Here is a 16845-nt window from a genome sequence, read left to right as displayed (position 1 = left end):
CGTAGGAGCTGGTGACAGTAGACCCCCCTCTCTGCCCAGGAGTGATGACCAAGAGAGAGAGAGCCGCTGCACCGAGTCTCAGCCTCAATTTCGACGGTTTCTGTAGCAGGACTGCGAATCCGGCCAGATTGGTTAAGTGCAGGTGTAAATGGCAGACCCGGGAGAGCAGATGTAGCCAAATTGAGAATGGCCTGAATCAAACCGCTGGCCACATGCAATCTGACTCTTCGGCTTCAGGCATTACAGAAGCACAATCCTTGAACACCACCACATTTCCAAAGATTACTTGTGGTTTCTGCATGCTTGCACAAGACAAACTGTATTTAGTTCGCCACGTTTCGGTATGCATATATGGGAAATCAAATCCGTTTCATACTGCAGTGACATTTGGTGTTTTAGGGCCGATGGATTTATTGCCTCAGTAAAACAACAGTTCGCTGTCCTCTGAAGTTCACTGAGGAAAAAGGGGATTTATGGTGTGTAAAAACTAATTGCTGGGATTGACATCAAGCATGAAAGCTGTATCAACAAAGCTTGTTCCAATATCATCCTGGCCTAACAACGAAAACAGCCGCACAGCACAAAGTCGCCTTTGAAAGACCAGTCAATGCTGGTGGTGCTGTACATGCAGTACGTGTCGAGTCAGCATCATAACAGCATGCTTCCCTTTGAAGAGCCAAGTCTGAAAAACGGATGAGCGAGATATTAAAAGAATCACAATGGGACATCTGTTCAAGGTGAGGCTTTGGTAAAAAACAAAACAAAACACCAACAACTACAGCTAACATTCGTGCAACAAGCCAAAGTACCTTTCCTAATTTTCTTTTTCTCCACACACTGTAAAGGAGCAGTGTGTAGGATTTAGTGGCATCTAGCAGTGAGGATTGTCGATTGCAACCAGCTGAAACTTCTCCGTTGTGCCAAGCCTGAACTCCCAGTTAGGATTCCTTCACTGTTCATTGCCCAGGAGGTTTTTAACGGGTGCCGAATCATCCCCGAATCCTCCTCCACCCCAGCATCTAGTTAGGTGTTCTCCCCTTTTTTCTCTGACTTCTTAAGAACCAAACACTCAGGTGAGCTGAATCACCTGCAGAGATCTCTTCCCCTCCAAAACAAACAAACCCAGTGATTTAAACTGGTAACTACCCCCCCCCCCACCCCACCCCAAAAAAAAGCAGTTGTATGTTAAAAAAAAATCAATGTTTTTCCAATGCCGCTTGTCTCAGAGAGGCGGCTGACTATAGTGGCTGACACCAAAAGGGGAATGGCCCTACTGTATATAGAGCCAGTGTTTGGTTTGTCCGTTCTGGGCTACTGTGGAAACATGGCAATGCAACATGGCGGACACTGTGGACAATGACCTGCTCCCTATGTAGATATAAATAGCTCATTCTAAGGTAACAAAACACAATTCTTATTTCCAGGTGATTATACACTAAAGAAAACATACTTGTTATATCACATTGCATTTCTGCCAACACACCTCCCTAAATCCTACAGACAGACAGTCAACAAGCACAGTTTTTGTGCTTCACTCGCATCACTTTAGAAAAGGAGCTGCAGCATCAGAAACTGCAAGGAGGAGGAGGAGGCTTTAATCCCTGACTCCTCCATGATAAAGACCCCACTTTTCATCGGGTAATGTCCCAGGGGGCGGTCCACAGGTGACACACATTCATCAGTGCGCTAACTGAACCCCCAGAGAGACGGTGGAGACTTTAACCTTGTCACTGTCTGAGCAGGGCTGTAAAGAGGGAAAGCGAAGGGCAGCAAGAGGTGGCACAGAGTAAGAGAAATAAGGTAAGCCTGGCAGAGAGGACTATCATTAAGTGTGCCTGGCAGACATTAGCCGCTGTATAAATCATCACCAGTGGACTATAGGGAGATACTGACCCTCGCCACAAATTCTGGAAAGGAGGATGTGGAACAAAAAATGTCACTGACAATGACAAGATATACACGGTGATCTACGGACGGTCATTTCCTTCGGCCCTGATGCGGACAAGAAAACCGGAATAATTTCTCGCTATCTTTGACTTTCCATTAAAGGTAAACTTAGGAGACAGTGTTGCTGTCCTAGTGCGTCCTCCACTAGTGTCGTCAGTGTGTCAGGGCACTTGCACTCCTGGTGACTTACGTCTGGGATGAAGCCAATCTCATTTAGATGGTTGCTTAGCTCTGGGTCATGGAAGGCAATCATTTGGGAGAAGACGGTCAAGTACTCTGGAACACAGGCAAAAGGGCAAGAGGTCTGTACATAATCTATTGTGGAGCTTGTGTGCTAAAAAGCTGAGAGGCTGAAAGGAAGTGCACTCAATCGAACAAGACTTTACTGCAGTGATACTCAACTTGCAGCCCGTGGGCCAAATCTGGCCCTTCATAGGCTGCCTGCTGGCCTGCCAACCATTTTCTGATTCACAATTTTTAAAAATGACTCATACAGGGAATTATTTTGTGCTTCAAATGCAGATAAGGTGCCAGCGTGCGTAACAGGCATCAAAATAGAGCTTGTTTATGAAAAGAAAAGTGCCAGGGGAGGATCCAGGTCCTCAAATCTGAAGAAACGCCCCTGTGTACACCTGACATGTGTGGGGCTGTTGCATGGGATTTGCCTTGTTTGTTCATTTAATCTGATAAGTATTATTAATGTTTGTTTATAAAGGGCAAAGCAAGTTGAGTGTCCCTGTTTTACAGTCAGTAGTAAGAACACAGGAGGTATCACACAAGCCATAAACATGCTCAAAATTACCTTATAATTGACTGGATTTAAGAAATCTGCCATCAAGCAATGAGATCTTACAGTTCAGAAACTTCTTTTGTAAACTATTTGTTGCTTAAAACAAACAGACAGTGGGGAAGAGTGGAAATGTGACAGTTTTTGTCTTCAATGTTTTTCAATGAGAGACAGAAAGCCCAAATGTTTCAGGTGGACTGCTGATCCACGGCGCAACCTTGGAAACTAACTTGAGCACATGTCAAATGGAAATATTGTAATGCTGCGCCACCGCCATTCTTCACACTGTAAATCAACAGAGGAGCTCCGACCAGACAGATAAACATTAGCCAGCTCTCCAGGGCATCAAGCGGTGGAAAGGACGGATAATAGCCACATTCCCCACAGAGTTCAAGAGGTGTGTGGTGTAGCTGTTTATCAGTCACATAGGAATTGCTTGTGACATTTCTCTGCAGGCTTTTGCAGTTTCATTTGTTTCCCTATCTCTAAATGATGTGGCTCAGCTGCAAACTCCATTAAGACAAACTGAAATTAGTTTTCACAGCTTAGGAACAACATGGAGCCAAAATTTAATCAACATTGAGCTGACGGCCTGACGCTCGGTGCCAGCCGATGATAATTTGTTTTTGAACTTAGCTGAACGCTCTGGCCATGTTTAATACTTATTACTTAACCTGCAGTGGCAGCTGACTGCATTAGCTTAAAAAAAAAAACAACACTGGATGGATGAAGTGGAAACAAGGAAGATAGAAAAATGAAGCAGAGTGTGTAATTTATATTAGAATCAGGACAAAAAATAAGCTTTGAGATCACAATGCTGCATTTAACTCATTCTAGTATATCTCACCTTGAATGACATGAGAGTTGTCCTTCAGAAAAAAGTTGTACAGGTACTTGGGGATGAAGGCAGACATGCAGGCATAAGCCAGGGCTGTGAAGAGGAAGAGATAAGAATGAAAGGAAGCCAAAAACTTAAAAAAGGCAGAAATAAAAACACTCATCAGTGACAGCAGTATGCTATTAGAATATGAAGTCTTACCTTCATTATTGAAATTCAAGTACAGGAACGGGGCACAAAGTGAATCCAAACCTGGGATGATTAAAGGAAAATCAAAAGCGGGTATAATACAAATTTGCTTTAGAGTCACACAGTTGTAACTGATGGCAAGGAGGGCAGTTTACAGGGTGTGACGTGAGCACCATCTAGTGTCCAGTCATGTGTAGTACAATAAGGAATAGTGCGGAAGAAAGAGGGGAAAAAACAGAAAAGCAAAAGAAAAGGCTGAAAAAACATAAAAGAAACACCCAGTGAGACAGGAAAAGAAATTGACAGAGAAGTGTCTAACCCTGCCAGTAGACCAGGTCGGGGTGGGAGACCACCCAGGCTTTCAGCACACGCCTGAACTTGATGTGGCCCTGAGGAGACGACAGCAGCTCATCGTACTGGTGGCAGCGTGGGATGTCAACCTCAATCTGTAAGCATGCACAAAAACACAACCAACAAAAAATATATATTAAATCAATTTCAAAACTTTAAAGTAACTCAATATTTTACTTCTGTCTAGTTTTAAACAAACAAGTCACCTGTCTGTCAGTTGGTATGGGAGTATCCTTGTCTATGCTCTCATACTTGGCTTGAATGTCTCCCTGTTCACATAAATAATAAAGATAAGTATAATGTTAAATCTGCACCTTCTCAACACAAAACTACAGTTTCTGTTGTACCTCAATGCCCAGCAGTGCTGCCCACGCCAGGCCTCGAACAAGAGGAGGAATATCCACTCTGGCCTCTTTCCATACGAGGTTCTTCTTGTAAGGATAGGCCTGAAGACAAAACATTAAACACAATATAGTACCCAGATTCAATTTAACAATAACCTGTTTAAATAATAATTGTTACAAATACCCAACATCATATTGCAGTTGAAACAATCACCAGGCTCTGACATATTTAGGCCCTCGGTCTAATTGGGAGGACATGCTCATGTGTGTAGCATCCCATGTTCATTCTGATTCACAAAAGAACTGAGTGGCTGTTGTGTCTGCTAAACCTACACAAACAAGACAAAAAGAAACCATGTAATTCTCAACGCATGTGGGCTGCCAGGCAAACAGCCTCTCAGTGCTCCTGTGCTATTTGTGCATATTTAAAGTTGGTAATGTTCATACATTCTGTGCAAAATAGCCCCTTTCTATGTGATGAACCTCACTTTTAAAACAGTCCACTTCACAAAGATCAGTGGCAACAGCTACAGCTATTAGCTTCCTCAGAGAGTTGGTATTAAGCGAAGTACATTTAAAAGAGGTGTCGTGATGAAAATTTTTAGTTTTTCTTTTTTCTCTGCCATTGTTCTTCATAGTGTCGTCTTGGTGCAAAGCAACATTTATTTTTTACCACATGGACAGTTTTAATCAGGCCAAAAAAAGGGCAAATTGCACTCAGCTGCAAAACTCTATGGGTGTGTGGATGAGCTGTGATATCATTAGCGCAATATATTTGTGAATCAGACCAGGACTGATAGCAGTTGCAAGTGATATGCAGTTGAGCCTTCACTAATTTCCGCCTCTCAAACACAGACTTTCCAATTGTAGCGCAGCATTGGCCAGCTACGACAAGGGTCTAAAAACTACACAGCTGTGCTCCATAGACTCTCACACAATTGTTTCAGATTTCTGCATTTTCACACTGGTTTTGTGGATTTTAAGCTAAATGTTGTGCCCGATGCACGTGTAAAAATGATACTCGTTACTGGGAGAGGTTTCTTTCCAGTTTCAAATCCAAAATCAAACCCTGAAAGTGTAGGGTTAGCTAGCTAGCTAGCTTCTAAAGGTATAGCCTACTGAATATATATATATATATATATATACAAATGTTGCTTTTGCTTTTTAATAATTATTACACTAAATATAGACCTACCTACCTTGCTTTATAGAAAACAGTAAAGAGAAACAGGGAATTTTTTTGCTGATATTCAACCAGCTGTGTGTCATCTTCATGTGTGCAGATGAACGGTTTTTGGCTTCCCGTGAAGTTTCCTGCCCGTCCGCTGGTGGCATGGGGGAAAGCCAAACACTGTTCATCTGCACACTGTGGGATGACACATAGCTGGTTGAAAATCGGCAAAGTTTCCCCTTATATTCCCTGTCCTCTGTCTCGATCGTCAGGTGATGAGGTGTTTCACTTACACTGTGATCTGCAGGTTTCAGCCTCTAACTATCTTCACCTTTTTAACCTGTTTTTGCTGCTGAGGGAGTTTGACTTCCTGTCCTTATCCTTCAAATGCATACTGTAGATGCCTGAAATCGCTTTTTTGTTTCTCCAAAACTTCGATATTCCCTCAGGGTGTGCGATTATTGACACTGTAGGTTCCATGCTAGCTCCAAAAGCTTGACAGACCATCACAAAGGGGCGGGGCTTAGCAAAGGGTCAATTCATGGCGCTGCCAGCCACCACAATCCACTCTTTGTGAATTCACCCCTGAGTGCATGTGCAATTTAAGGGACTAGTGTGTAGGATTTAGCGACATCTAGCGGCAAAGTTGCAGATTGCAACCAACTGAATACCCTTTAATTTAACGTAAAAACACGAATGGCTCTCTCTCGAGCCAGTGTTTGGTTTGTCTGTTCTGGGCTTCTGTAGAAACATTGTGGTACAACATTGTAAGCTAACAAAAACACAACAATTCTTGGTTTAAGGTGATTAGACACTAAAACCATAGTTGTGAATATTATATTACATTTCTGCTAATGGATTCCCTTAAATCCTACACACTGCTCCTTATAAGTGTGTGCATGTGTGTATATATGAATTTGTAAGGAGCCCAGACCTTGAGCAGCCTGTCAAAGAGGATGATGCGGATGAGTTGGTATTCGGTGTCTCTCTCGCGGATGATGAGTGGGAGCGTGACGGTGGCCGACAGCTCATTGCTGCTGTTGGACTGGGGCAAACTTGACTGTCTGAAGGAGGGAGAAGTAAAGGGAATATGACATTACCCGAGCCAAAATAAATGATGGGTTGATGTGAAAAATAGTGACAGGGGAAGAGAGGGCGAACGCGGCAAGTTCAGGATGGAGATTGCTTACTCGTCTTCCAGTAGAGGGTAATAGGCTTCTCCTGCGACATCCTTCAGCCTCTGAAAAAGGACGAGAGGAGCTTCAAAACACACGACAAAGATTCACAATTCATTTAAACTCTGTTCATTTTGAAACCACTTACAACATTAATTAAACACCCACTGTTACCCAAGTGTGTTTGTCACCAACACAGTTCAACAGCATTCAAAAGCATGGGGCACATTAGACTAAATAAAATAATAAAGTGATGCATTGTTTCTGGAACAGCTGCCAGCTGGTGCAATAAACGAGCACTTATCAGTACAAACAATATAAAGGTTAATGAGTGCAATGTTGTTGAAATGTTTTCTTCCCTTTGTTTATTATTATTATCATTATACCCTTTATTTAAACAGGGAAGACCATTGAAAGCAAGCTCTTTTTTACAAGGACACCCTGATTGCAGCGCATATTAAACAATAGAAGCACACGAAAGTAACAAGTAAGTATGTGTCACAAATGATACAAGAAACAGGACAAGGACGACATCAATGCAGAGAGAACACATGCATTCACACTGCTGTAAGTCAGTCAAAGGGGATTTAAATTGATTAAAAGGGATTAGTTGTCTAATTTTACAAGCTTCTGCAGATTGTTCCACTTGTGTGGTGCATATTATTCACCAGCCAGTTTCCCGGTCTCAGTATTAATATGATGATTTTTAAGGACCAAATAGTGTCTCGGTTAAAATACATGTGAGATACTCAGGTGGTTTGCCAAGGTGTGCTTTGTAAATAAATAGTATGCAGTGCCGTTCTCATCTTACTGCCAATGACTGCCACCCTACTTTCTCATATAATAAACAACTCTGTGTTTAAAGCCATTCCCAGTTATTAATCTAGGGGTGGAACGACAACAACAAATGGTGGTAAACAACCTCAGTAAGGGGCATTGTGAGAATTTAGATTTGATAACTAGTTTTAAAACTGGAAACACATTTGTACAAAGCACCCTCAAACCCCAACCCATTGCACAACACATTCATTTACACAATACCGTACAAGTCTGCTGACAGGTTTGTTGTCTTACATTTCTGAGTTGGCACAGAGACAGCGTCACTGTTGTGTCGTCAAGCAAGAAACTCCGATCTCTTCCCTGGCCAAATGACTCCCCGTCTTCCAGGACAAAACTAAAGAAAAACAGAGAGAGAAGGAGGTGGACATTTATTGAGTGTGAATATCACCTAAAGATAGCAAATGCCTTCATCTGTGCATGTGTGTGTGTGTGTGTGTGTGTAATGTACTTTGGCAGTGTGCAGATTGGAGGTTTGGACAGTATGATCTCCTTGTTGGTCAGCTCCTTCTCCAGGTCTCCCCCCGCCAGGCACCACAGATGGTACACCTCATCTATGGCCCGCTCCGACAGGTAGTCGTCATCATCGTCTGGAACACACACACACATAAATCAGTGAACCCCTCCCAGTAGGCCCAGTTGGCACTGCAGCACACAGCCAAATGATTACTATATTAGCAATTTTAATAGCATCTTCTGACATTGAGACGTGTTTACTCATATGGCATTGGAATCTCGTTTGGACAAAGGCTTCGTCTGGCCGACAACAGTTAAAACAAACACAGTAAATCTAAGAAAGTCTCTTCCAAAATTAAAGAGCCCACAGGAAACAGTCCATCTTGTGCTGTCAACATGATGTGCAATGTGGAGCTCTTGTCTTTGTGGAGTTACTGGGCACTGGGTTTTTGGAATTAACCACAGGAGTGAATGTGAGACAGAGGAGCAATAATGTTTTTAAACTGAAAAATGTATTCCTATCCACAAAGAAGTCCCCAGTGTGTCTTAAATGGTGTAATTTTGTATTTAGCCCTGTTTATTTTCTGGTGGGCTTTACATGGTGTGGTTCACAGAATTTAGGATGGAATAAAGTATTGTATATTAAAGGCTCTCTAAGTCTTCCTAAGCTTTAAGAGTTTTTGTCACATACAGCAAACATCTCCTCACGATCCGCTAGCTACATGTATGCTGTGAGAAAGTCCGGTCTCTGTAGGCAGCCCAGGCTCCGCAAATGGCAACAAAAACACTTCACTTCTGTTTACGTTCAACAATGTAATCAAACACAACAGAGCTAGCTCGCCTTTTAGCCTCATTGTAGCACAACAGAGCTAGCTCGCCTTTTAGCCTCATTGTAGCCTGTAGCTCTAACTGCCTCTCTGGGCACCCTGTACACGTGTGCGCGCTTGTGCGAGACCGTGAGACATGGGCACCGCGTTCATGTGTGTGTGCTTGCTTTCGCTGGTCTCGCGCTGGCTGGTTGGTGCAGCCTGGACCAAAATGTTTTTGTTGCCATTTGCGGGGCCTGGGCTGCCTACAGAGACCGGACTTTCTCACAGCATATTCAGAGGACATGTAGCTAGCGGATCGTGAGGAGATGTTTGCTGTATGTGACAAAAACTTTTCAAGCTTAGGAAGACTTAGAGAGCCTTTAAATTTTTAACCTTGCTAACATGTCCGTATGGTGTTTTTGTTTATGGTGTCCGTGTACCAATGACACGGAAGCACGGATTCTGACATCCATGGGATTGTTGCGTCACAAACTTAGGGAACCAATCACGTCAACTTGCGGGGTGGGGCTTTCCATGATGCTACAGTGAAATAAGGAGAAGCCAGGTGTAGCTATGTATTGTATTATGCAACTTCATATTGATATTTAATTCGAATTAGTAAAAAAAAAAAGACATGAACATACAAACAAGCAGACAGAGAGAAAGAAGTATTTACAAGTACTGAAAAGCACAATGAAAAGCAAAAGTCAGCGTTTAGTTTTTTTGGTTTACACATTTGAAAAGGAGCGAGAGGAAGTATAAATGTCTTAAATCCCATCCTTTCCCCATATGTCATTGAGTGAAATGAAACAGACAGCTTCCTCTTATAGATAAATCTATACCTTAACCTTAAATTGTTCTAAATATACCATTGTTATTACCTTTTAACTTTGTCACACAAAAATAACTCATGTCTACGTATATAATAGTAAGTACCAAATATCTATCTTACAAAAACCTATCTTCGATAGAAATTACCAATTATCCGTGACTCACAAGTACCAGTATCACTTTAAATTCAGCTTGTCAGAGCTGGCGATCAAGGCTTATGTAAGATTAGCTACATGCTAATATTAGCTGTTGGATAGCATAGTCAAGACGAAGGCTGATGTTAATAAGGCTAAGCAGAGGTTTGTGTATCTAATAAGCAGAGTCGAAGGTCCAGCCACAAGCGAGCAACTGAGGGGTGAGGCTAACTTCCATATTCATAGTTTCACACATACTACATGAGGCAACGATGTTGAGTTACATCCAACTCATTTTAAGTCATGACGGGATGCTGGAAAAACCCTCTAAATATATAATTTTAATTAACAGAGATGAGGTTGCAGTTGTCTAATCAATGCATGTATAGGAAATTTAAACTGAGTGCAACTTCTTGATACAAGATGTGGGAGCAAATGTACAAGAATACAAATTATACAAATCGACTACATGGACAAGATGAAAAGATTTAAGGCTAATTGAGATATCAAATGTAAAACGTATTAAATATCAAAGAAAATTCTCACAGCACACCAATTAGATCTTTTGACTTTTTTGACACTAAATGCTTCGACCTGTCTGCTGCTGTTATTAATATTGACGCTGGCATGCTTAATTAAACCTCCTTCAGAATAATCAATTCAGCTTTGAGAAACTGTACTTTTAAAGGTTTCAGTCAAGTGGAAGAAGGGTTGATACGTGACTGTTGTGTATTGTTTGTGCAAAAGTGTGAGTGTAGCTGGGGCAGACCTTTGCAAAGGTCACTGATGTCTTCTGGGAGCTCTAGATGTGCACAGCGCAGAGAAGAAGAGAACAGACTAACGGGCTTCTGGAAGGGCGTATAGAGGCAGGAGATGCCACTGAACACAGAGTCTCCCAGCAGCTCGACAGGGGTCGGCCTGGAGGACGCACACAGAGACAAAATGGTCATGACAGTAAAGTCGTAAATTTGTAAAACCTGACAATATGTGGTATTAAACATTTAGTTATATAAGGTCATAGAGGCTTTTTAACACAGTGTTAGGCAACTGCTTGCATCAGTTTATTTTGGTGCCATTTCACTTGTTGGTTTTAGCATGCTGGAATCGTCTCTGACGTTCATGCAAAAAATGTTTCATAACCAGCATGACCAAAGTGTTTTGGAAACGAAACAGCCAGTGTCCTCCAACAAAGAGATAAATCCATCAGAGACTGTATTTACCTTTTGGATGGAAGAAATGTCAAGCATTTCCTTAATAACTCCAGAACATTCTCAGGCAGCTCCTGTGAAAAAACAACTTTATCAGCTACGGTACACAAGATACATACAAAAATCTCACAAAAACTCAAGATTAGGAAGTCTGATTGAATACCTTCTAACACATATAACAGTTTTAAGTGTCTAAGTCTAACTTAATGGACAATTTAAAACAATTTTTGGGGACTGGTGAGTGACAAAGACAATACTTACATACAAATGACCTTTCAGCTTTTACAGAACACTTAGATACACCTACAAAATCTATTCATTAACATTTTTGAGTACTGACTGTAGCATTGAGAATAGAAACTGTCAATTATTAGGTCAAGTTAAGTTGGCATCAAATGCTCTGTCAGATTCTCAAGGTTGTCACTTATTTTTTGATCTGATATTTCTTGAGCCAGTTTGGTAATATCACTGAGTGAAAACAAAAGATTTCCCAAACTAAGATACTTTTAAGTTTTTTTTGTATCATTACCTGAACATTTTTATTGTACTAAAATCTTTCTTAATGATACAAAGCCCTTGTGCTTCATTAGAGTTAATATGCAAGTTTTTAAATGTGATTTATGATGCCGTTAACGTGACCTAATTTTCCAGTAATACCTCTTTCCTTAAAAAAAAAAAACAACATTAAAAAAGTCTTAATAAAAAAAAGTATGTCATTGACTAAGATCGAAGCAGCCAACGATTTTTACTTTACCTTAATGGTATCCAGGCAGCCGTGCTCCTCGGCAAGGACGGTGACAATGTCGTCCATGCAACCTGAGAATGACAAACAATATCCCAGTGTCAGCCTAATTGAGCTTAAGAGCATATTGCTCGGTACTTAGAATAATTACGTCCTTCTCACTTACCCAAGGTTAGAATGAACTTCAATCTCTCACTTATATCAATATTCTGCAGCAGTCGTCTTCCCTGGAATCGATTCGCAGCATTAGAATTTATGGTGAAAATGACCCGTGAGTTCAGGAAAAAACCCAAAACAGCATCAAAAAAAATCTATGAATGTCTTGTTCTTGTATGAAGTGGTTCATGAAGGGTTCTTACCACGCATAATTCAAAGAGCAAAACCCCAAGAGACCAGACGTCAGTCTTGGGTCCTGATGGCAGAGGAGCTTCATCATGGGAAGAGTCACTGGGATGGAAGGAGCCCTGAGCGATCACCTCCGGAGCGAGGTACGACGGGTACCTGAGGTCGTGTTCACAGTGGAGATAAACACATTACTTTGTCAGCCTCTGAATACCATATATACCCAGATTTCCCTAATAATTAATAACTATGATAAATAACTCCCATCATAGTTTTTCCAAGGTGGTGTGGTTAGCACTGTCGCCTAACTTCAAGAGGGCTCCTAGTTCGAGCCCAGGGTGGGGAAGCCCTCCTGTGAAGAGTTTGCATGTTCTCTCCGTGTTCTCTCAGCGTGGGTTTTCTCCAGGTACTCCAGCTTCTTCCCACAGTCCAAAGACATGCAGGTTAATTGGTGACTCTAAATTGTCTGTAGGTGTGAATGTGAGTGTGAATGGTTGTCTGTCTCTATGTGTCAGCCCTGTGATAGTCTGGCGACCTGTCCAGGGTGTACCCTGCCTCTCACCCACTGTCAGCTGGGATAGGCTCCAGCCCCCCCCGCGACCCCAAACAGTATGAGCAGTTATGGAAAATGAATGAACAAATATTTTTTCCATTTATAAGAGAGTTTTGCTGAACTATTAAAGGGGCTCTATGCAAATTTCAGAGTGTATGAGTTGAGGAGGTGGCTGAGCCGGCGGCTAGCAGCTAATGGTGCAATCTCCATAAACAGCGCTCAACAACGGCAACTATGCTGACAGAGCTAATGGTGCTAACCGGGGGCGAACCCAAGGGTGAGCACTATGAGTCCGTGATAACGACGTCCTGACATCAGCGGTAATTTCCATATGAGTACAATGCAAAGCAGAAGTGATGCGCTAGCCAGTATGATACACACATGCACACACAGCCAGACTGTCTGAACACAACAAGCAGAGAAGCACAGATTACAACACACAGGTAGCACAACTTTACTCCACGATAACGTTCTACAGTAATGCTCTGAGTGCTGCATGCAGATCCCTTTAAAGGTACACCATGCAGGGCAATCAGTTACTGTTTGTACACACACTCGCCGGCAAAAGTGAGTGGAAAAGCCAACCCCAGATTCACTCTCGTTTGGAGTTTGTCCTCGCTATATTTGGATTTTTTCAGTACTGTTTCTCTTGGATGCCTGCTGTTTACAGTCTGGCACCTGGTTGCTACCTTCTTATAAAGCACCTACCTAACCTGAGCACTGTGGGGGTCACACTCATAAACGTCCTGAACACAGAAAATAAGAAGATACCGGCAGAGGGCAGAGTCTCTGCAGAAAAATACACTGCCGCACTCTTCTAGTGGGTCATAAGCGATGACAGAGAGGGATTACTTCTGTATGCGTCTTGTTTTCTAGGAAAGTCCTGCATTGTATATCTTTAAGTTTTACTATGTCCCTTCCATATAACAAAGTAATTCGTAATATAATCAAACGACAAAATGACTCAATGTACTCTATTAAATTGCTCAAACTTCTGTCAGTGAAGTGATGTGTATTCAGTTGTCCCTAGGGACAATCTGCATAGCTGTTTGACAGATACATTTATTACTTTTCCCTCCAGATGTTTCACTGAAAGTCATGGGTATGTGCCATCATTCCTCTTTTCAATCTGCAAAAGGATATTACACAGAGATACTTGGTAGAACACAAAGGCCTTTGGATTAGGATAAAAGTCCGACGATCTGTTACAGTTCCCAAACCAGGAAGCTACTTTGATGCCCCAAAAGCTGGTTTCTATGAAAAAGCATGGGTCATTATGCATCAATGTTATGGTCACTTGCCTTTTTATGATTTGACTAACAGCAAACAGATACAAGGGAACCTTTGACCCTAAACAGACAGCTCACAGAGCTCGAGTCCCACCGCTTGAAGAGTTCCAGAGAAGCACTAATGGGCCTCTCACTGTGATGAATGAGGAGAAAAAGACGTACCCAATGGGAAAATCTACATCGGCCCCATGATCAGTCATGTGATAAAGGCCAAACTTTGCCAGCTTGACGTTCCCCTACAAAGAAAAGAAATCTATCTTAGAATGATAGCTTTACATTTAAGCAAGTCTTTTAAGTAGACAAACTTTCAGCGAGTAAAATAGAGACATACGTAAAACAGCTTAATTTTACCTTGCAGTCCATGAGCACATTGTGTGCGCTGAGGGCTCTGTGCACCATACCGTGTTTGTTCATAAACTCCAGACCTTCAAGGACCTCATAGGCGATCTGCAGCACCTTCTCTGGGCTGGGACAAAACACGACAGTGTGTCAAGTGGTGACTGGGTCAGTGAAAAGACATTATGCAAACCTATTGTCAGCCAGTAGATGGCAAGGTTAATGCATACTATTTTCCATCATATACAATATAATTTAGCACCAGTAAAAGGTTTTACAATAACTGCTCACCAGTGAAAGTGAATGTAAAAAACAAATTTGGTTCGTGACACATATTGTAAATATTTCTAAATAGTTACTGAGGATTTTTAATGACGATCTCACCTGACTGTTTTCCCCTGTTTTTGGAAATCACTTAAACCGCTTTCATAGTGTTCAGCGACAACAATCAGCCGCTCTGTAGAGCAAGAAGAAGAGACCAAAATAAAGATATGCAACTGAGATAACAAACTTTTATTGATGTTTATTTAGAAGTATTAGTAGCATGTATTAGTGCTACACCTGTGTAATAAAAAGCGAGGTGAACACGTACATCTGGTTCTAATCTAAAAAAAAAAACAGATTAAGAGAAAAAGCTGCATGCTCTTCTAATGCATTTATTAATCAGGATTTTTTAATTAAAATGTGTTTCAGTTTTTTTTACATCTCTGAGATAAACAGTGCTGCAGTCGAAAACAAAAGGTGTTCTGACAGTGTGTCAGAGAGGAATGGATTAGACTATGTAGGGGCATTTCCGCCACGGTAAATTTCCCAGGGGACCAAGAACCTTTTGAGGAATTCAGGAACCTAAACCTTCATCTTTGGGGCGTTTTGCTTTTATTCCATAGGACAGCTGCAGCATAAAGGGGGAGAGAGAAAGGTGGAAAACATGCAGCAAAGGACCGTGGGTTGGAATTGAGCTTGCAGCCCCTGCGGCACAGACATGGCCTTTCTACATGGAGCTCCTGCTCTATCAGATGAGCTAGTAGTCACTGCCTAAACCTTCATTTCGACTAAAGTGGGGCTACATTTAGTCCCTGCATGGTAGTTCCAGGAGGCAAAAACGTGCTACTCCTGGGGCAGTATTTACTAAATGTTCAGGAACTTTGCAGGGCTGACCCTCGCTTACTTAAATGGCAACTTTAAAAGCTGTATTTTGTGGCGTTATTGTGTTGAACAAAAATGCAATGCGGTCAACACACGATGTTATTGTGTTCACCACTTGTAAATACAAAGCTTTACATAAGACTTGCACATAAATTGATGTAAATATGCTTCACACAGAACAACGGGATGAAACAAGACTACTGTCACCAGCTTAGAAAGTTAATAAATAACCAGGTTCAGTCCTGACTGCCATAATAATAAAGTGCCAGGTGTGTTTTAAGCTCAGTAAGAGTACACATCAAGGACAGACTGTCACTAACTGAGAGTGAAATCAGGCGAAATGTGATCAAACGGGAGGAGAGCATATACAATAACAGACCCTGTTCTATGGGCAAGACAGGAAGTCGTACCATGTTTCCCTCTGGAGATGTCCACATACTGGCAGAGTCTGGGGTGAGTGACGGTTTTGAGGATCTGGAAACGTCCCAGGATTTTGATAGAGTTGGGGGTGAGAGGGAGGCCGTTGCTCCCACAGACATCATGAGGGAGAGCTGAAGCGAAAAAGGTGAAGGCCCCCAGCTGGGCGTCTTTGAGGGGCCTCATCTTGGCACTGGCTTTAAGCACTGATGATGGGAAGGAGCCTTCAATAAAGAACATGGGACACTGTATGAGTATGACTGAGAGGAGGATTCTGATCATCAGCATGGTATGGAATATTAACAGCTCATTAATAGCACTCAGTTCAACAAACATGAATTAATTTTAACTCCTTAGCCACTGACAAACCTTGTAAATGTTTATGTTAACGTTAGCTCAGGAAAACACCATTCATTGGGGAAGTGACAGCTCAACACTGTCATTGTAAGTACAATACATTTACACCATGTAGTTGCGCATTAACTTCAGAAACAAAAGACACAATGCACACTGATATACTGCAGTTAAACCTAATGTGTATGTAGCTTTCGTTAAGTTATGAAAATAACTGCCTTATTTACCTGGGTAGGAAAACAATAATGTAATGTGCATTACATCCGAAAAAATGTGTCTACTCACGCTTAATGAACAGGCTGTATGGCCATGCCGACAAAAGGTATTTGAAATTATTGACAATATATGTTTTAAATGAATTCGTTTCCTGCCTCTGCAATGTGATGGGAACAGCTGAGTGAACGTGACCACCTACGTCATTTTTGTCCGACAAAGTAGTGCGCGGAGGGTACTTTATAAAATCAAAACAACGGTTATAAAACTAAAGTTAACCGACGTTATTTCAAAATCTCAACATAGTTGTATTTTAATTATTTTTAGGGTTTATTTTGAAGAGTTACTTATTTATTATAGTAATTATACACAGGCA

General features: G+C 41.7%; 1 protein-coding gene across 3 annotated transcripts in view; it reads right to left on the bottom strand.

The window, feature by feature from the left end:
• tbck (TBC1 domain containing kinase) overlaps window positions 1-16845 on the bottom strand; it is a 73976-nt gene that overhangs the window by 56927 nt on the left and 204 nt on the right. Inside the window, exons 1-20 of one of the 3 annotated variants that reach the window (XM_050044594.1) lie at window positions 16542-16683; window positions 15896-16126; window positions 14724-14796; window positions 14355-14469; window positions 14166-14239; window positions 12179-12320; window positions 11986-12046; window positions 11832-11893; window positions 11090-11151; window positions 10639-10787; window positions 8091-8229; window positions 7877-7976; window positions 6818-6867; window positions 6562-6691; window positions 4460-4558; window positions 4319-4381; window positions 4081-4207; window positions 3774-3824; window positions 3582-3665; window positions 2138-2223 (exon numbers count right to left, since the gene is read on the bottom strand). In XM_050044594.1, coding sequence (XP_049900551.1) covers window positions 2138-2223; window positions 3582-3665; window positions 3774-3824; window positions 4081-4207; window positions 4319-4381; window positions 4460-4558; window positions 6562-6691; window positions 6818-6867; window positions 7877-7976; window positions 8091-8229; window positions 10639-10787; window positions 11090-11151; window positions 11832-11893; window positions 11986-12046; window positions 12179-12320; window positions 14166-14239; window positions 14355-14469; window positions 14724-14796; window positions 15896-16088 — 1860 coding nt within the window. In that variant the 5' untranslated portion in view covers window positions 16089-16126; window positions 16542-16683. Of the gene's footprint in view, window positions 1-2137; window positions 2224-3581; window positions 3666-3773; window positions 3825-4080; window positions 4208-4318; window positions 4382-4459; window positions 4559-6561; window positions 6692-6817; window positions 6868-7876; window positions 7977-8090; window positions 8230-10638; window positions 10788-11089; window positions 11152-11831; window positions 11894-11985; window positions 12047-12178; window positions 12321-14165; window positions 14240-14354; window positions 14470-14723; window positions 14797-15895; window positions 16127-16483; window positions 16684-16845 lie in introns of those variants that run through there. The other 2 variants (XM_050044593.1, XM_050044595.1) reach the window with 2 other exon arrangements.

The sequence above is a fragment of the Epinephelus moara genome, chromosome 5 (assembly GCF_006386435.1).
Source record: "Epinephelus moara isolate mb chromosome 5, YSFRI_EMoa_1.0, whole genome shotgun sequence".
NCBI classification, from domain to species: Eukaryota; Metazoa; Chordata; class Actinopteri; order Perciformes; family Serranidae; genus Epinephelus; species Epinephelus moara.
This window is presented reverse-complemented; position numbering and strand designations above follow the sequence as displayed.